General features: G+C 43.6%; 1 protein-coding gene across 1 annotated transcript in view; it reads left to right on the top strand.

Annotated features, from left to right (window-relative positions):
• The window catches only part of LOC108785741 (protocadherin gamma-C5-like), a gene marked incomplete at its 3' end in the record, with an annotated part of 47,867 nt that extends 27,180 nt beyond the window's left edge, over positions 1–20,687 (top strand). Inside the window, exon 2 of the mRNA XM_018554873.1 lies at positions 20,629–20,687. Within this exon, the coding sequence (XP_018410375.1) occupies positions 20,629–20,687 (59 nt within the window). The remainder of the gene's footprint in view (positions 1–20,628) is intronic.
• Between the last annotated feature and the right edge of the window lie 1,090 nt (positions 20,688–21,777).

Consider the following 21,777-nt stretch of genomic DNA (forward strand, 5'->3'; position numbering starts at 1 on the left):
AGATACAGTTCATGAACAGGTACATTCAAGGCAGGATCATCAGATATTCTTTACTGTAAGGTGCAGATTTAAAATGATTGAAAACTACTTTTGAAACATGTTAAAACTTATATGAAATGTTAGTGATTGGGTTTCCACATACATTAGCCCTCATGAATCTACTGAGAACATTATTCTACTTAGCCTAAACAATCCATTACACAAATTTGAGTTTTGAACAAACCTGACTATAAGGAAACAAATAATACATTGAAATGTTGAACACATTGTTTTAAGGCCTTTTTCCTATGACATTTGCAGAAAGGTCTGCTATGGATTGCAGAAACAGGAGACATATTCTTTCAATGTCTTGCTTCAGTGGGCCTTTGTCACCAGAAATAAAAATTGATTTTCATAACAGTGACAGACCTATATTACATGTACTGCTGAACACTTGCAAAATGTGCTAACTTTTCTTCATTTGCTTGCCAAGAATTCAGCTTTGCGAGCAGTATGTCTTGGATAATGCTAAGGTATTAGAAGATTATTTTAGAATGTGGGTTTGATCATTTCTCTCAGCAATACTTGCGTAAACATACTGATGCCAACTTGATGTATCTGTATTTACCGTACGAATTATCAGTTTCCAGTTCCTTTATTATAACTGACCAAATATCTGTAGTGTATTGTCATTTTTTATTTTACCTTACAATGCAACAGGCTCAATTAAAAAAAGGTTTAAAGCAATACTGTCCGGTAAATAAACATTTCCTGAAAGATATCCTTGTCAAAGAAGAGAGTAAAAGCTTATCTCTTCCACTGTCTGCGTTGATGAACATTACTCAGTTTAAGAGAAATGTTCCTCTACAGTCTTCTGAGAAACTGACACTACCAGGAGTGTTGATCTCCTGGGTCCCCCACTGTGTTAAGTGGTTCCTCCCACCAACCTCCATGCCACCACCACAGTACAGAAGGATTAGGATCTTCATTATAGCCATGAGGATGCTCCAAATGCAAAAAAAAAGCAGTCCTCTTTTTTCAAAATAAGTATCTTTATCCAGGTGTGTTAGCTTGATTTGAATTGATCCTTTTTTATCTGTTAAAATTTACATATACCATACCCCCTTCGGAGCTGAACTCTGGGAATTACACAAAAACTACTCTTAAGGTGCCCATACACCTTACAATTATCTGCAGATTTTCTGTGGTCAGATGGAAAAAGTGCAACAGATTGGCCCAGGTGGAGATTAATCCATCCAAACAGTTAAGTGTAGATGGAGGAATCCGTTGTACCTTTTCCATCTGACCACAGAAAATCTGCAGCTAATTGTAAGGTGTATGGCCAGCTTCAGAGTGCCCCCCCCCCCCCATGCACTGCAAGTAAATGTAAATTGCTTGTCAAGTCTAGGCATAGAAGAATAATGCATAATACTTATCCAGTGGTGTAACGGCAGCTATAGCAGTCCACGCAGCTGTATGGAACCTGGGTTAGGACATCATTGAGGTGCCCATACACTGCTCGATTCTCGTACGAGAATCGCGGGAAATCCCGCGATCGTACGAGAATCGAGCAGTGTGAACGGAGACGTGCGACCGTTTCTACTGTACGGTCGCACATCTTCCGTCGAACCAGCATGTTCGAAAACCAGTCGGAAATCGGAAGACAAATGCCGAACGGGCCGGTGTGCGCACGCGCACACTGCCCGTTCAGCATTGCGGTCATCGGAAGCCCGCCCCTCAGGGGGGCAGGCTTGCGATGATCGAGAGTGCGATCTGCCTGTCCAAGATAGGCAGATTGTACGTTTTTTTAATCCCTGTACAACCATCGCAAGACTAAGGTCTTGCGATGGTTGTAGAGTGTATGGCCACCTTAAGGCCCCATTCACACCTGACCGTTTTGTAGCGCGTCCTACGCTCGATGAACGCTCTACAAAACGGTCAGAAAAATAAATAGCATTGTAGTCAATGGTATCGTTCCCACCTGTCCGTATTTCCGCCCGTCCCGAACGCACTACAAAACGGCCCACGCATGAAAAGGTCCCGGAGCGTTTTTTGCTGCGTATTGGTCCGTTTTGTAGGGCGTTTTCCATTTGTATACTGCCAAGTAGCCTTTGGAATCGCGCGACGGTCGCACGACTTTTTTACCGCGAATCGCGGTAAAAAAAACGCGTGACGGTCGCGTGACAGACGCGCATATTACAATACGCATAGGTGTGAATGGGGCCTTAGGGGGAATGATTAGGAAAACTAAGCTGTGAGGTTTCCAATTTAGAAGTCAGAGTTCAGGATCGTTTAGTCACAGTTCTGTGCAGTCAGAAGCATTTGTTTATCTATCTTAGCAGTGTAGATTTATTGCCCTGCATTGTAGGTGAGGCCGGCCACAACCTGGAGCGTTGGAGAGAAGTAAAAACACAAAAATGTCCCAGCACACTTATGCACTAGCCTGTAAAATAAAATACAAAAACAAATTAAATTGTCTAAAAATTTGTGTTAAAAACAGAGGTTTTAGATGCACAACATTTGCAAACATGTGGAAGCCTGCACCTTACTTTGAAAGTTTGTTATTAGGGCCCGTTTACACTCCGGCCAGCATTGCATTCCGGCCTGCGGTCCGGTCCGATCAGAATGCTGCAAGCACTATTTTGATCGCACCGAACCAGACCGCAGGCATAATGTGCCTTGCGATCGTGTGCGGCCGATCGCATTGCGGCCGGAGGGCGTGGCTACCGTGCCATTCACTTCAATGGCCCACCACGCCCCCTCCTGCCTCACAAATAAGTGAGCCGGCCGCAATGCGAGGCAGTGCGTCCTGGCCAGAATCAGGCCGGAATGCACTGCATCTGTTGTGAACGGGCACTTAATTATTTAGTGCAGTTGACATTTTTGTGCACCTTCAAAAGAAGAAAAGAGTACAGGAAGCCTGCCTGAGCAAGAAGAAGTAAGGTAAGTATCATACCTTATTCCTCTACCACTATCATATGCATTTAACTCTTACAGTGCATGGGGGGCTCCACTGCAAGGGTAGATTTTGTGTAATTCCGAGTTCAGCTTTAGAGAGGATTAGTGTATCTTTATTTTACAATACGTGCAAAAAGATACAAACGTTTTTCAAAAAGGAAGTGTTCCTCATTCACATATGTTAAAAAGTTAAAAATCTAATTAACTCAATGCACACAAAATGTGCTTAAAGACACATAATTATATGCAAATCTCTAAAAATGTAATTAGTAAGTAGAAAGAGATGCTGGTTAGACACAGAGTTTATGAGACAAAAAAACACTATTAGAGAAGGCAGCTAAGTGTGGAAAAAAAGATGCTGGAGATAATTATGGTGCAGTAGGACTCTGGGATTGTTGATCTCCAGATTTACAGAAGTCATATGGAGGCTGTCAGATAATGGGAAAAGGGGTTTATAAGCATGGGAAAAATCCTACCCTCCCACTAGACAATGTTGAATATTGAGCATGGCATATACTATACATTTTTTAGGCTAGCAGGGCAGGGTAGTGATCAGAAGAGCATAATGCAAGCTGTGTGTGAGCTGATGACAGTGGGATGTCACATATGTAAAGCGGACCTTTACACTCAGAAATCAAATTCTACCAATGCATACTTCTTTGTATGATGATTAATAATAACATAGACATATCAGGTATAAAATGCTGTGATTTTTAAATACTTACACTTGCAGAGCATTCACTTCCTGCTTTGAAAGGACAAAATGACTTCAGTTTGCCAAAGCAATGCACACTGGGATTGTCTTGTCATCAGAAGAGCATTGCTGGGAAATCTCATCTGTAACCTCCCGATATCTAAGGGAAAGGCATTTTCCTCCCCGGAGATGATGTGCATGGTCACATGTCCTAATCACATGTGCTAGAAATCCAGGAAGTAAAAGGAGAGCTAGTAATCTGCCCTTAGTAAACATGACCACTGTGAGAAGACTGTAGAATAAAAGAAAAATGAGGTATGCAAACAATACAAAGCCTGCAATTATCTAGAAGTATGGGTTAGTAGATTGTCATTACTAAACATTTCCAAAGGTTTGTTTGTTGTTATTTTAAAGATATGGGTAAAGGTCCAGTTTAATTTACAAGATCCACCAATTCAAGTTGGCTAAAGAACCCCTTGTCTAGACATATTGATGGGAGTTTATCAAAACTGAAGCATACAAAGTAGGGGACAGTTGCCCAGGGTAACCAATCAGCTTCTCTCTTCAGTTTGTTCAGTTAAGATTTGAAAATTAAAGAGATAAACTGATTGGTTGCCGTGCACAGCTGCTCCAGATTCCGTCTGCTCCACTTTGGATAAATTCCCCTCATTGTATTTGCACCTTATTGTGAGTACTCTATTGTTGCAGTAATGTAAATCCGTGAGACTGGAATTCTTTACAGCTGTGTGAGGCCTAAACCTAAATCAACAGAGAAGTCAAGACTCATTCTTTTAGACTGTCATCCTCCATTTTAGTCTAATGCATCTCATGGAACTGCCAGTTGCCTAAATATCATGTCTTACGGTGTACAGTCTTTTATGTTAGGATTAAGGTATATGTAAATCCAATTACTAAAATGTTATATAAACTTTATTATCGTAATTCCAAATGTAATGTTAAATATTTTAAAATCTAAAGCTTTATTAAAATATGAATTAGTGATCTTGCCATTAGAGAGGAACTTTACCCATATCTTTGAAATGACAACAAATACAGGTTAGCAATGTTTAGTAATTACAATCTACAAATAAATACTTATAGATAACTGTAGGCTTTGTATTTTCCTCCCCAATCTTCTCACATTGACCATTTTTACTAGGGGTAGATTAATATATCTCCCTTCACTTCCTGGAACTCTGGCACATGTGACTAGGACATGTGACCATGCACATCATCTCAGGGGAGGAAAATGCCTTTCCCTGAGATCTCGTGACATTACAGATGAGATTTATCAGCAATGCACTTTTGATGTAACCTTCTTAGGATGCATCGCGTGGGCACATTACATCACTAATGCCCAAGAGGACCAGGAAGTAGAATAATAGTAATTGTACATAAAAGAAAACTATGTTTGTTTAACTGTTGAATGTAAGACGATTTGATATCATGTAGAGCTGCATGCTGATGTGATTTTTAGAGAAGTAAAGGTTGGCTTTAAGGTCCATATTCACACACTTCCTGTTATGCTGCAACTAAAGATCAAGTGATGAGCTCAGGTTTCAGGCATCAGTGCACACCCAATCGGTTGCATTCAATCAGCTGCACCCAATCTTCCCATCCCACACATAAACAAAGGGATGGAATTCTGGTGACATCATTGACCTTATATGGCCATGTGGGCATTTGGTCACGACTATGTTTGGTCAATGACATCACCCAGGATCCAGGAACAGTGATCGGAAGTAGTCCTATCCCTGTAAAATCCACAGCCGGCTGCTGTTTTTAAACAAACTAGCCAGAAATATGTAATTTAGCGGCAGTAGCACTAGTACCAAAATAACGCTAGTGCTAGTGCTGCTTGTGTCTTGTATTAATTTTTAGGGGATCCGGTGTTTTTTTTGTGTTTTTTTTTAAAGTGCCAGTTGCATTGAAAAAAGCATGGGTTTGGGGAGGGGATGTAAATCCAATTTCAATCATGTCATCCTTTGACTTAGAGCTACGTCAATTACAATGACACGCTGACTGAAAATCTTGGCACAACCCCCCAACTAAGGATGTTCACCCGCAGCTACTTTTGTCGCAAATGACAAATTGTAAGCTGGCTTCTACATGTAAAAAAACTGGCCAGGAATCCTGAGTGACATCATTGACAAAATATGGTCAATGATGTTACCCAGGATCCCCAGTCGGTTTGTTTACAAACAGAAGCTGCTGGAGTTCCATTATTTAGTGGCGGTAAACAAACAATGTCACTTTTAAAAGAGTACGTTGTACTTTACGTTCAGGTTTAAAGTGTTTTTCCAGTTTTGCGGCCAAATTAGGAGAACACCTCTTTTGTATTCGGTACATGGTCTCATTCACATAGCATAACTTAAAGAAAATGCTGCTTACATATTACTTGTTTTCTCATATTACTGGTTTTCTCTACACTGAATTTTCCTCTGAAAGGCAAAGGGACAGGAGCGTTTTTCATAATTAACCCTGTATGTACTGTGCTGGCAGATCTCATTATCAGTTGTATTCAGTAGTATTCAGTTGTTGTGTTCAGTAGTTCTGGAGGGTGGCTACTTTTGTTCACCTTGGTCACTGTTGTATTTCAAATGCTGATGAAATCACTTACAATGGATGCTGCTCCTTGATGTTTAAAAGTTTTAGTTTCCTGCAGAATTAGCAGTCCCCTGAGCACTGGCTCTTTCCTTTGAGGGATCCTATGAAGCCACCCTTGTGTATGCTAGTAAGCTGTGTGTATGTGTCTCCAAAAACACACAGGCACAGCAAAGCATGACATTCCCCTGCCCCCAACCCTCCCCAAAGAGAGGGCAGTGCTCTATCCTTCATGGTGAGGATGATCACTGTTAGTAAAACAACAACTAAGGAATGCCTTCAAGACACAATAGATGCTGCTTTCAGTGGTAAATCAACAGGGGTAGCAGTCGCTAGTAAGTACACACTGCAGGTACTGAAAGCCCAGCTCTGACCCTCTTAATTCCATGATGGTAGTTTTTTCCTTCCTCATTGTAGCAAATAAAATATTCATGTAGCAAGCTTATAGCAGCCTTTCTCAACCAGGGTGCCTCCTGGCTGCCTCAGGGGTGCCTCAAAATGTTTGCAAAGCGGCACTGGGACTGAAGAATCTGATGTGAAGGGAGACTGAGGACTCTGATGTGAAGGGGGAACTGAGGACTCTAATGTGGACTCCTGATGTTAAAGGGGGACACTGATGTGGCTCCACCAGGAGGACGCTGGCTCCTGATGTGAAAGAGTGGGACTCTGATGTGAAAGGAGGGGTTTCTGATCTGAAGGTGGCTCCTGATGTAATGGAGGGGTATTATAATATTATGAGGGGCTGCTGATGTAAAGGGAGACTCTGATTTAAAAGGGTGGGCTCTGATATCAAGGGTGCTCCTAATATAAAAGGGGGTGGTTCTGATAGGAAAGGGGGGCTCCTGATGTGAAAAAGGAGGGTGGGTGTGAAGTGGGGCTTTTAGTGTAGAGAGGGGCTCCTGATTTAAAAGGAGGAGACTCTAATGTGAAGACGAACCCTACTTTTTTGTGTTTATACATGGGGGCCCCTCTTAAAACCCATACCAGACCCCATCTCAGATAAACATCTGGTATGGATTTTAAAGGAGCCACACGTCATGTTTTTCACATGTGTACATTTATGTTTTTTACATTTAAAGGAGAACTATGAGGTGAGGGATTTCCACTCATCCTCATAGTTAGAGCCGACCTGTGACAAAGAAGCTGTCACCGGTCAGCTCTATTGATCGGGAAGTGAGCGAACACATACCATCGCTCGCTCACTTTCCGATCATCTCCCTGCAGAGAGCGGTGACTGTCAGTCACTGCTCCCCGGAGGGATTCCCCCCTGACCTCTCCGGTCATCCAGCGCTGAGTAGAGGCAATAGCCCACGATATACTGAGCTTTGGGTCACGGGAGGGGGTTAGTATATGTCCTCCCCCTGTGACCCTAAAGAGAACTATGGGGAAAAACACTTACCCCATAGTTCTCTTTTAAGGCTTGGGTACCTTGAGTTATTACATACTTTTAAAGGGTGCCGTGACTAAACAAAAGGTTAAAAAAACTGATACAGTATTACAGCATTGATACAGTATACTACAGTATTATAATTATATGTATATTGTAAGTGTCAGCAATTCTGGGAACCTGGTTCACATTTTCCATCTATATTTAGCAAAGGAAGGGGGGCACAGAGCAAGCCATTCTCTGAACTCTTGGTGAATCGAACCTGGGCAGATTCACGCATCACTGTTAGAAAACAATAGCAGTGTTTTTAAAGAGGCCCTGTACTGAAATAATAATAATCTCTTCTCACTATCCTAGCTTAAAAGTGTAGCTTATTGGGTTACTGGGTTATTTTTTATTTACAGGGGCTTTAGAACTTAGTAACTCTGAGGAGAAAATAGTATTCTCTTCAGAGATCAGTTTGTATCAGTTTGTAACACACAGCCGGCTCGCAGCTGCACAACAGTGAGCTGCTGCCAGCTCTGTGACTGTCACAGCGATTGCTTATGTTGTGATCATAGGGCTGGTACCTCATAATCTGTGGTTGAGGGTCTGTCTGGGACCCGGAGGGACCTAGCAACAGCAGTAAATCAATGAGTGCTGCTCTCTCCACAGACCATATGGCTGTGTGGGGTGTGGAGCTCAGGTAGGCTGTGGGGACTCTCAGGTAGGCTAGGCGAGCTCTCAGATGGGCTATGCGGGCTTTCAGATGGGCTATGTGGACTCTCAGGTGAGCTATGTGGGCTCCCAGATTGCTGTGTGGGGTCTCAGGTAGGCTATGCAGGCTCTTAGGTGGCATATGCAGGCTTTCAGAAATGCTGTGTGGGAAGTGCAGGGGTCTCACCTAAGTTCCGGAGGCGGCAGCGTGCTGTCAGGAAGGAGGCGGAGGATATGTGCGGACCGGTGTCTGTTTACAGGCGCCTGCAGCTCATAGGCCTGAGGTCCTGAGCTTGTGGGAACCTCAGGCAGCCGCATCTTGAGAGGAGAGGCAGCTAGGGGGAGGAAGTAATGAGACCAGCTATAGAGAACTGCAAATCCCAGCAATACATTATCCAGCAATACAAAATAATGTGAAGCTACATACTATGTGCTGTTCTGAGTTGGCGCCCTGATGTCTTCAGGTGGCCTGGTGATTTGTGCCGGCTGTGCGACACTCGGGTGTCAGGGAGCCGGTGTTGTGTTGAATTATGTTCCCCTGTAAATCTTGGTTCCCCCTGCCGCTTGGCTATTTCTGTAGCCCACCTCTTCATGCCTCTTCCCTTCAGCTGCATGGGGATCTACATAGCCCATCCACTCTTCTATATCTGATGATCTATCACATAGAGGAACATCTCCTCGTTCTTCTCTATGTGATAGAGCACCAGAATTAGAAGAGCGGAGGAGCGATCACAGATGTGGCTGCTGAGGTCCTAGTCAAGCGTGATCTCGGGCAGCCACATCGGCCTGAAACCCGAATCTTTCTCTGAGCTGCGGGCACCTGTAAACAGACACAGGCTGCCCGCAGCTCAGAGCAGTGACGACTCTAGGAACAATATATAGAGGGGGCACATACCACAGTCAATACTGGGGGGGCACTAATAATTTTCACTAGCCTCCCTACTTCATGTCCGGTACTTAGGCACTCCCACCTGCTTTAGACCACCACTGACGTCCGGGCTGTGGGAGGAGAATGGGAGCAGCCGGACAGGTCCAAAGCCGGTGTTCTATAGTTTTTCTCGACCCCATAACATTTCTACACTGTGTAACTTCTGGTGCGGCTATGTCACCCGAATCGGCTGCTTTCCTGACACCCTTTCTTTATGCGCACCTGAAAGTGACATGGTTAAGAAATGTTATGGGTCACGGAAAGGTACAGCACACTGGTGGCTGAGCGATCCCTCATTACTGCAATCCTGCTAGTTCTGGTACTGACTCCAAGCTATAGAGGACTATAAATCCCAGCCATATATTATACAGCAATGCAGAATACCACCAGCTAAAGCGGACTACAAATCCCAGCAAAACATAGAGCAATGCATGTTATATTTTTCTTGAAGGCATTTCACTTTCATCCGAAAGCTGGTCGGATGACCAGTGAAACGTCTTCCAGAAAAATACAGCAAGTCCAGTTGCCTTTTACAGATATTTTATGACCTGGATAAATGAACCTTCACAGACATAGAGCAATGCAGAATAATAGTATATGAATTGGCTACATACTCTGAGCTGCCGCTCTACTCCGGGGTTCTGGCCTGATGTCTTCGGCAGAGGGTGTCAGGAGGGTGCTAAAGGTCTTAGTAAGGGGAGGTGTCCGAGTGTCAGAAGTGATGTAAGCAGGCATCGCCTGGCTCCCCAGAAGGCTGCTGCGAGGTAACCTGCGACGCTGGACCTAAGACACCCGAGTCAATTTGAAAAATTTAAGTGCCGGCATCAGTTTTAAGTATCGGGACAGAGGTCAGTTATAACACAGAGTACATTGGTCAGCGGTGTAACACAGAGTGCTGAGGCCAGTAAAGTGACGCAGAGAGCGGAGGCCAGTCAGGTGGCGCAGAGGCCAGTCAAGTGACGCAGAGTGAAGAGGCCAGTAAGGTGACGCAGAGCGCAGAGATCAGTAAGGTGACGCAGAGTGCTGAGGCCAGTAAGGTGACGCAGAGCGTGGAGGCCAGTAAGGTGAGACAGGGCGTGGAGGCCAGTAAGGTGACGCAGTGCCGAGGCCAGTAAGATGACGCAAGGCACGGAGGCCAGTAAGGTGACGCAGAGCGCAGAGGCTAGTAGGGTGCTGCAGAGCACAGAGGCCAATAAGGTGACGCAGAGCGCGGAGGCCAGTAAGGTGACGCAGAGCGTGGAGGCCAGTCAGGTGACGCAGAGCGCGGAGGCCAGTCAGGTGACGCAAAGCGCGGAGGCCAGTAAGGTGACGCAGTGCAGAGGTCAGTAAGGTGAGGCAATGCGGAGGTCAGTAAGGTGAGGCAGTGCGGAGGTCAGTAAGGTGGCGCAGTGAGGAGGTCAGTAAAGTGACGCAGTGCCCTCTTCTTCCTCTCCGGGTGGTGGCAGGGGGGAGGGGGGAGCAGCGATATTTCCACCATGTAAATCCCCAAGCAGCCTTCTCTGCAGGTCCTGTCCTGCTCTCCTAAGATTCACAGGCAGCCAATGGCGGTGCTGCACTCTCCCCCCCAACCAATAGCAGCTGAGGAGGGAGGAGAAAGACACATGTGACCACTGACGAGGCAGAGGAGCCCGTAAGTGAATCGGGCAGGGACAAATGTTTTTTTCTTCTTTACCCTAGCAGCGGCATAGCTGACAAGGGAGAGCAGGAGCGGCGGCTGCTTTCTAAGGGGGATCAGAAGAAGGAAGGAAGAGTAAGTTCCGGCGGTGCGGCTGCTCGAGAATAGATTGGCTTGACAAGCACCTTGGCAGCCGCACCTGTCAGAAAATGTAAAGTGCCGGTGTCGGCACGGCCACGGAGTGTGTTGTGTCCGGGTGCCCACTGGCGGGGGACCCGGACACAACACACCAAATCCGGACTGTCCGGGTGAAAACCGGACGGTTGGCAACCCTACCTGAAACGCAGACACAAGACTCAAAAACCGGACTGTCCGGGTGGATCCCAAAAGAGTGGCAACCCTACTATGAAATAGAAACTGGTACAGGTGAAGCAGATAGACCTAAAGCAGGTCTATCTTTTTTGTTACTTTGGAGCTTGTGCCAGATTCCTGCACCGTTATAAAGATGCAAGAACCTTAATTTATTCCATCCAATGTGTATGTAACCTCATACTGAATGACTCATTTCTTCTAAGGGAAAAAAAAAAATTGTATAGTCTATAGGTCAATACTTACACAGAAAAAGCTGGCTCGTGCTCTCTCTAAACACAGGCCTAATGTGCCTTATATTAAAACCGGCTCTCTACAAATGAATGCAGTCAGCGAAACAAGGCTAGCTACTAGCTTTTATTGTGTGTGTGTGTGTGCCCTTTGAGATTTAAAAAATAAGAAAAAGCTGAACCTCGCAGCAGTAAAACATGAACGTGCACAGTGCTTCATTTACATTTTACTGCCTCTAAATGCAGATATACTGTATATATACTGTATACTGATATATGACACGTAACTGTGTGTAAGTCAATTATCCCATCTCATGTAGCACTGTGAATATTCGGATATTTTTACAGCTGATATGACACACAGCGGTGTATAAGAATAGTAACAGCCAACTGTTGTTATACAGCATATCTCCCATAATATACCGTAACACTGGCTAGTTCTGCCATACTTGACTTGCTGAGAGATCCTATTTGTGACACTTTACTCTGACCTTTGTCAACTTAGGCCCCATTCACATGTAGCGACATACCTTTGCAGCGGCCGGGATAGCGCAACTTTCAGGGTGACGATCCAGCGACGGTAGCGCGACCTTCTCCGTCGGGCTCCATAGAAAAAAAACAAAATCGCGCAAAATCTGCCGAAAAAAGGGACCGGTAGAAGCGACTTGCAACCGCGACGAGCCACGAGCGACGCGCGACATGGAGCTAAGACAGCTCCATTGACAATCATTAGCCGGCGACTTCTCGCGATATCGTGCGGCAAAAATGCGCGATATCGCGGCGGAAATAGCGCAGTAAGTCGCTACATGTGAACGGGGCCTTAGTTATTATGTTCTTTTTAACATGCGTTATCACAATACCCATACCCCAGGTGCATCTCAACACATTACTGCAAAGAGTCTTCAATGCACGGGAGCCAGCTTGCAGCGGTGGCCACTTTACATCACATACAGGGTCCAAGGGGAACATAGCCACCCTCCAGGAGGAAGGGTCCGATGTCATCATGTATTCAGAGATCGTAAATACCAAAAATAAATAAATTGGGCTTTGTAGGTGACTCATAAAAAATGCAAGGAAATGCAGTTAGACATAATGGCACATGACTCATTATTGTATAGTAAAATTCATATTTAATAACATAATTTCATGATTAGCAAAAAGTTGCATATAAAAGACATACCATACTCATCTAAAAGCAGGACCATTATACATATAAACAGCATGTCACCTCTAGGGATCCGTACAGATTGATATTGTGCAAAATAGCAATAATTACCACTCTTGATTTGATTGTAAAATTCATATTAAATTAGATCAGTCAATATATCATTTTTAAGATCAGTCAACATATTGTTATATAATTTCATTTTGTTAAATGTTCCAATCAAAAATCTGTACTTTTCCATTCTTCAACGCGTTTCGCCGTAGCTTTTTCAAGAAGTTTATAGAGGTGGCCTGTAGAATCCATATGAATATTATAGTGAGCACTCAAATAATTGAAAATAGCAATGTATGGCTAATGTATGGCTAATTGCTATTTTCAATTATTTGAGTGCCTCTATTTTACACAGTGATGCCGTGTTGTTGGCACGCAGCCTCTTTCTCACAATTTTCCCTGTCCAATCCTACTCCCTTTCTGCATTGTGTATAGGCTCACCCATTCGCTACTTTATACTCCACTTGTCCTGGTGAAGTATCCACTCCCATTCTCTATTGGAATGAAAGCAGAACAAAATTGTGTGGTACCAAGCATACGTGTCAAGCATGTGAATGTGTGTGCAAGCTTACCTATCTACTACAGTGAGCACTTTATATTCCACTTGTCCTGGTGAAGTATGCACTCAAAGTATGCACTCAATGGGAACACAAATTGTGCGGTGCCAAGCTAACTGCACAGCACACACTGGATAAGGGTATGACTTGTAAGTGTGTGACTTGTGCAGGGATCCCAACCTGAAAGAAGCACTTTCAGGGAGGTGTCCTTCTCATTTCCGGGAGGTGCTCCCCCCCCCATTTTTCTTTGGGGTATCCTTTTATTGATAGTATTGGCTTTGCAGTGTCTGTCAAGGCAAACAAATCATGTAAATGGCAGTGCTGATATTGCATTACGCAATGATATGTGGGGTGTGGTAAAGTGTGACTAAATACCAAATGGTTAGGCAGTAAAAAGTGCCCTTCTTCACGTTCTTAGAAAATTAGAAGGTATGCCATTGTCAGAAGAAAAATTGATCTGTAGGGAAAGACACTGCTTGAACAGCAGAACATGCAGAGCCATGTAAACAAATGGCCAAAAGGTTACCATGGCAACTGTGAAGGGGACTGCAGACAGGAGCATTGATATTCAAAATTAGGCCATGCCTTCATTCAGAGGCCTGAATGAAACCTACATTATATATAGCAAATTAACCAATTCAGTTCTGCCAAATACACCGCCAACCCCATGAAAAGAAAAGTATGAAGCATTTAAGTATGTTCTAATAAAAAAAAAAAAGTCATGCACATAAAGGAGCCTGCATTTCACTACTACAGAGCAGCAAAGAAAATGAAAGCATGGGTTGCTACATGTATATTTTTGTATCCATTTGTGATCGCTATAAAACAATGCTTAGTTTGTCTCTCATTTCTCATATTAATAGTACAATTAACAGTAATGTAAAATTCACATGGTATATCTGCAATGACTTCAAATTGAAAAATACTGGAGCTGAAATGGCCATCTTGTTTTTAACCACTTGTTGTCTAGGGCATTTTCTTACTATTTGCACACACATGATAAAATATACATTTTTGGCTAGAAAACAGCTTCAGACCCCCCAAACAATGATATATGTTCTGAAAGCAGAGGCCCTGTAGAATAAAGAAAAGCTCTATAGACGTATTGCGGCCCGGAAGTGGTTAAAGATGCAAACTCTGGGGCTTCCATACTCTTTTTTTCAGTGAGTCACTGACCCAATACAAGTATGCAGCCAGTGAAGTAAGTGCAGTTTCCTTACCTTTGTGTTAATTCCAAGTCAGTGACCTGTTAACCATTTGCCATACGCTTCTTGTATATAAATGGATGTGTCTGGGTCGTTGGGCTGCCACATTTTCTTCAAGCGAAACTTGAACACTCTAGCGCAGCGCTGCATTTTGTAAAATGAACAATATACAGGAGAGAGCGAGGAGAGACAGCCAGGAGAGAGCGAGGAGAGACAGCCAGGGGAGAGAGACAGTCAGGAGAGAGCGGGAGAGACAGCCAAGGGAGAGAGTAGGAGAAACAGCCAAGGGAGAGAGAGAGTGAGGAGTGACAACCAGGGGAGAGAGAGCGAGGAGAGACAACCAGGGGAGAGAGAGCGAGGAGAGACAACCAGTGGAGAGAGAGCGAGGAGAGACAATCAGGAGAGAGAGAGCGAGGAGAGACAACCAGGAGAGAGAGAGCGAGGAGAGATAACCAGGAGAGAGAGAGCAAGGAGAGACAACCAGAAGAGAGAGAGCAAGGAGAGACAACCAGAAGAGAGAGAGCGGAGAGAGACGACCAGGGGAGAGAGAGCGAGGAGAGAGAACCAGGGGAGAGAGAGCGAGGAGAGACCACCAGGGTAGAGAGAGAGCGAGGAGAGAGAACCAGGGGAGAGAGAACGAGGAGAGAGAACCAGGGGAGAGAGAACGAGGAGAGACAACCAGGGGAGAGAGCGCGAGGAGAGACAACCAGGGGAGAGAGAGCGAGGAGAGACAACCAGGGGAGATAGAGCGAGGAGAGACAACCAGGAGAGAGAGATCGAGCAGAGACAACCAGGAGAGAGAGAGAGAGCGAGGAGAGACAGCCAGGAGAAAGAGAGAGTGAGGAGAGACAGCCAGGATAGAGAGAGTGAGGATAGAAAGCTAGGAGAGAGAGTGAGGATAGACAGCTAGGAGAGAGAGGAGAGACAGCCAGGAGAGAGAGAAAGGAGAGACAGCCGGGAGAGATAGTGAGAAGTGGCATCTTGTGTCCCTGATTCAATACACTGTAGAACTTGGTAAATGGGCCAAAATCTGGAACTGGCACTTACTGTCCCACGGTGTCTGCATGCGGGTGCACAAGTCCATATACTTACCTTGCGTCTCTCCTCGTCTCCCGGCCGAAAATCCGCCCCAAGTTGGCTCTGCTTTGTCTAGTTTAGTTCAGAAACTGTTTGTGATATGACTTCTACGTTGGATGTCTTATTGACTGTTGCCCACCCCTCAGTTGGACTGTATTGGATGTCCCAGTTGTCTAAGAATTTACTACATTCCTGTGTCCCTCAATTGATGAAAAAAATATGATTTTTGCACATATCCATAAAAATGTTTTCTTGAAGTCCATTGACGGGACCCAGGCCCTGTCTCTTTGGGTTATCTGCCTTATGTAAAGCATGCTCACAATACTGAGGCATGACAGTTGGAGACAAGGCTATACAGGGGCTGGTTTAACATTTATTATTTGCCAGTGCCCTAACCTCTTGAAGGCAGTAGTATAATCCAATTCTCTGAGAATGTACTACATTTCTTTCATGGTAGGTACACAAATCTTATTATTGCAGCTTACCAGTCCTTAAATAAGGTGTCTGAATTTGTTTTCTTTTTTCATGTTTTTTGTTTATTTTCTAAATAAAATACTTTCTGTCCCTGGGTGGCTACACTTACTGTATATATCAAGTAGGGAAGCACCGATACCGATGCTAGTATCGGTGCAGATTATTTGGGCGAGTACTCGTACTTGGCCAAATGCTCCGATGCCTAGCCCAATACTTGCGGTATCATCTTCCAGATTGGCAAGGAAGCTGGTTTCATGCTCCCTTGTGAGCGTGGAGCCAGCTTCCCGGCCAATCAGGAAATCGGGCAGCATGTAATGACTCGCTGCCCGGCTTCCTGATTAGTCGGGAAGCCGGCCAATCAGGAAGCCGGGCTCCGTGTAATGACGCGGCGCTCGGCTTTCTGATTGGCCAGCAAGCAGGCTTCATGCTCCCTCGTTACCTCATGACGAGGGAGCATGGAGCCGGCTTCCCGGACAACTAGGAAGCCATGCACTGCGTCATTACACAGTGCTGATTGGCTAGAAAGCCGGCTCCATGCTTTCTCATCACCTAGTGACGAGAAGCATGGAGACGGCTTCACTGCTAATCAGAAAGCCAGGTGGTAAGTTTTTACACGCCGCCCGGCTTCCCAGCTAATCAGGAAGCTAGGTGGCCAGTCATTACATGCCGCCTGGCTTCCTTAACTGCTTGAAGACCAGGTGTTTAGATCCCCTACCTGGCCAGGCCATTTTTCAGTGTTCAGCGCTGCAACGATATCGGTATTCGGTAACGGCGAGTATCGAAAAAAAATATTGGTACTTGTACTCGATACCGAAAAAACGGTATAAGTGCATCCCTAATATCAAAGAAACCATGGTTGCCACCTAGGCTGGACTTCAAACATGTCTGCCCTTGTTTATCTCCATTAAATGGGACATGATGAGATTAATAGATTCCAGATCAACTCAAAGAAAGTTACAAAGACACTGCATTTCTGTCAAAATTAACAATTATTTTCTGTACTTGCTAAAAATCTTCTTAGCCTCAAAAATTAAAACTAATGCAGCCACCACATTTAAAGACTGGTAAGCTGCAATATAATAACTTTCTTTTTCTTCGGTTTAGTTATCTGTATAGGGCTGTACAGAGCACTAACAAAGGGAAGGTAGGGATGGATTCTTATTTTGTTGTGCAGACTTGTATGTAATTTGAACTTGAGCTTTTGAGGTCAAAGGGTTTATGGTTAGCTTGGTAAACATGCCTACAACAACAGCAACATCTTAAATTAATTTTTTAGTCCTGATCATATTGGATACAGATATATGCAAAAACATAATACATTACATTAAAATATATAGACATGTTGGTGGAATTTCTATAAGGGAATTCCTTACATTTCTGCATGCTGAAACACCAAGAGATGCAACTCATCCCTCTGCTACCAATGTTTACACTCATACTCACCTGTTGCTGCTAGTTTTATTGAATAAAGCGGAACTAAGGTCTGTTTAAAATAAAGTGCTGGCATGTAGGCTTTTATAGCAAAAGAGACTCTGTAGGTCTCTCCTCCCATAAAATCTTCTGCCTTATAAATACCGAGCCATGCATAGCTTAGTGTACAATCTCTGCATGCTTTGGGTGCCAGGCTGAATGAACTCCTGGGCACATGTGCAGGAGTTACATCATCCTGGGCTGACCAATCATGGTGATCAATTACACAGAGCTTGGAGGAGTGCGGCAAAGGACTAACAAGGGAGATTGCAGATGTCACAATCCTAAAGGAGGATGCTTTAGGAAGTGAACATAACATACTTGTACTGTATGGAAAAATTTCACCCACCACAATACAGATTTTAATTCTGCTTTAAGTCAGGCTTATTCAATAAAATAATTCAAAGAGTACAGCTTTCTTTTTTAAGTGTAATTCCAAAAACAATGCATTAAAATCTAATACCAGTCGTACTTTACATCAGTAAAAATAAATTTTTCATTATTTGCTTTATTCTGTTTTATGTTTGGTACTAGAAAAAAGGTCAATAAAGTGACCTAAGGTGACTCTGTCGCTAAAATAAAAAAATATATAAAAAGGCCCGCTCCAAAGAAGCCAGTAAATACATACCTATCCTGCTGCCACCACTGATTTGCAAATACAGTACATTCAGAAAGTATTCAGACCCCCTTCATACTACAGTTGTTTAAATTCTTTTTTTTTCCTCATTAATCTACACTCAGTACCCCATAATGACAAAGTGGAAACAGAATTTTAGAAATGTCTGTGAATTTATTAAAAAGAAAAAACTGAAATAACACATGTACTTAAGTATTCAGACCCTTTACCCTGTACTTTGTTGAAGCACCTTTGGCAGCAATTACAGTCTCAAGTCTTTTTGGGTATGACGTGACAAGCTTTGCACACCTGGATTGGGGGATTTTCTGCCATGCTTTTGTGCAAATCCTTGACCAGTCTTCCAGTTCCTGCTGCTGAAAAACACCCCCACAGCATGATGCTGCCACAACCATGCTTCACTGTTGGGAAGGTATTGGGCAGGTGATGAGCGGTGCCAGGTTTCCTCCAGACATAACATTTAGAACTGAGGCCACACAGTTCAATCTTGGTTTCATCAGACCAAGACCACTCTGCCATAAAGGAGGGCTGCACTGATGGTTGTCCTTCTGCAACTTTGTCCCATCTCCACACAGGCTCTCTGGAGCTCAGTCAGAGTGACCATCGGGTTCTTGGTCACCTCTCTTACTAAGGCCCCTGATTGCTCAGTTTGGCCAGGCGACCAGATCTTGCAAGAGTCCTGGTTGTGCCAAACTTTTTCCATTTAAGAATTATGGAGGCCACTGTGCTCTTGGGAACCTTCAGTGCAGCAGAAACTTTTTTTTGTAGCCTTCCCCAGATCTTTGCCTTGCAATAACCCTGTATCTGAGCTCTGTAGTCAATTCCTTTGATCTCATGGCCTTTGCTCTGATACAGTATGCATTGCCACCTGTGAGGGGTGCATAGAGACAATGCATACTGTATGACAATGCATACTATAGAGAGGTGTGTGTGTCTTTCCAATTCATGTCCAATCAATTTAATTTACCAGAGGAGGACTCAAATCAAGGTGTAGAAACATCTAAGCAATCATGAAGAGAAATGGGAGGCACCTGAGCTAAATGTCAAGTGTTGTTGCAAAGGGTCTGAATACTTATGCCATTATGGGGTACTGAGTGTAGATTCATGAGGAAAAAAACAAATTTAAACAGGATGCAACATAACAAGATTGGCTTAGCATATCAAATGTACATTTCAGCTTTCTTCATTTACCTACAGGGCACACCTCCATTTTCAGTTAGAGCCCATTCACACTGGGGTGGTTCGGCCACGTGGATTTGGCCGCGCGGATCCGCTGACATGAACGATCCCATACACTGCTATGGGGACCGCTCATGCGACCGTGCGGGTCCGCACAATCCAAACCGCCCCCGTCTAAACTGCTCCCTGCACTATTTTTGCTGCGCTGATCAGTGCGGCAAAAATTGATTTGAAATTTGAAATCAGCGCGGTCACCACGATGATCCGCAACCGCCCTGGTGTGAATGGGCTCTTAGACTGGGAAATTATTCAATATCTGTGAATGGACCCTGAACCTATTAGCTGGCCATTTTTGGATGGAGTGATTAATGAGGAAGGCTTAAAAAACCTACTTACCTTACTACTTTCCAACTATGATAAGTCAGTGCCAGTGTTCTGTCAACTCTCCTCTCTATTCATAGTTCTTGTAAACGCGGCCATGCCAAACCTGAAAGTTTATACAACACTCTATAGAGTTCTATGGAGAACTTGCTCTAAAGGCAGTGAGAATGTACCTGTATGATTCATTGCTTTCTAAACCCAGGCTTTTATTATCCCATGTTATCACTATGGAAGGGAACAAGAAAGTTTGCCAGTAACTTAACTAGTTATAACTGTTGAAGGGAACACGACTGTTAAGTGAGTACATAGTAATGGTTTTCAGTGTATATTTTCTCAAAACGTACAGCGCTAGCCGTCCTTCAAAGGTGAATATAAGAAATCAGACGTTAAGATCAAGATTTGACAAGTGCTATTAAAGAATATAAAATGTATCCAACATTCAGTGAAAAGGGTGTATCTCAAAAAGTATTCCCACTTCCAATAGCGCAAGTTCTTGCAATTATTATAATGGTTTTCAGTGGTTTTTAAGAATATTCAAGCCTGCTTGGCAAGCCTCTGTTCTAAATAGTCAGGTGAGATTACAGCTCACGGCGAGATCATAGGATCAGCAGAAAAATCTACCCTGGTGCAGCGAGGATACCCTAGAATGTTTTCATCGCAGGAGAGAATAACATTGTAATAAGGAATAGTATAGCACAGCTTGTGGTTCAAATGGGGAGTAATCCCACTTCAACCTTGGTCATTACTCATTACCTAGGACCACCTATCCCCCTTCTCCCACACCTGCACACAAACACACATGCACTACATTTGAAATCATTTAGACATATGAAGAAATTATGTTTCCATAAAATACTAACAGAAAGTTGAATTTATTTATTTTGTACTGGCAGTGAGAAAGCTTTGACATCATTGTGTGCGTTATCAATTGCATTTGAGTTGATAATATTCACTACACTGTTTTTTCACTTTTAGCAGGCACAAGCCAACATGGACTGGCACTTTTCACAGGCACAAAGACCGGGGACCAGTGGGTAAGTAAATATTTTTACCTGCTCTGTAATTGTGTTTACATGATAATTTCATTGTTCTTCATATTCACTGTAAATAAATCCTTCATATCTGGTCACATTCTTTTAAAAAACTTTCAGATCTTATTTAAGGGCAAAATGGAAAGCTTGTGAAATCTCTAAATACTAGAAACTGACACCTTTAACAATTTTATTTGCAATGAAAAAGTAGCTAATGTACAATTTAGTATCCACCACATTCTCTTTAAAGTGACACTAAACTAAGGTTGTCACCTTTTTTTCTAGCGAAAACCGAACATTTAAGCGACGCCTGGAAATTTTTTGGGGAGAATGAGTGGTGGCTTATTCATAAGTAAATAGTGATGCCCATTCGTAAATATCACAGTTGAGACTATTTTCAGTGGGGGGCCAGTAGCCCTTATCTTAATTTTGGTTGCCTCTCTCTGTCTGACATCTTGTGTCCGGGTTTCTGCTACCATGAAACCTGGACACAGCATTCAAAACTTGAACTGTCCGGGTGAATCCTGGACAGTTGTTAACCCTACACTAAACTCAGGAGTTAAACCTTAAAAATGCATTCAAATACCTTATCTATTAACAAAAATGTAGTTCATTTGTGCATCACTCAGCTGTAGATCCCCCAGTCATCTTTGATTTGGTGCCGACACTGTCCTGCCTTCTGGAGGGTGGCTACTTTTGTTCCCCATGGTGCCTGTGTGTGTTGTAAAGTATCCACCACTCCAAGCTCGCAGACCTGAAACAAGCAGGCAACAAATGAAAGTCTGGAAAAATGTAAAGTTACTTAGCACTATACTTGGTCAGGGCAAGGGATTTATAAAACACTATAGCCAAAGCATCAACGTTTCATCTAGGAAATTGGCATTTTCAGGAGGGGATGTTAGCAATGGCAGTCTCCGTATTTTTTTTCATGACAAGTCTGCTTTAAAAACAAAACCGCCCATAGTGCTTTAAGCACTATAGACAGTTTAGAACATCCTGCTTCTGACCATTCATTTAAAGTAGGATTGCCTATAAATGATAACCTATGGTTTTGCATTAGGTATTTGTTTGTCAGTAATGAACCATGAGAAAA

Source organism: Nanorana parkeri, unplaced genomic scaffold, assembly GCF_000935625.1.
Source record: "Nanorana parkeri isolate BGI_ZX_2015 unplaced genomic scaffold, ASM93562v1 scaffold176, whole genome shotgun sequence".
NCBI classification, from domain to species: Eukaryota; Metazoa; Chordata; class Amphibia; order Anura; family Dicroglossidae; genus Nanorana; species Nanorana parkeri.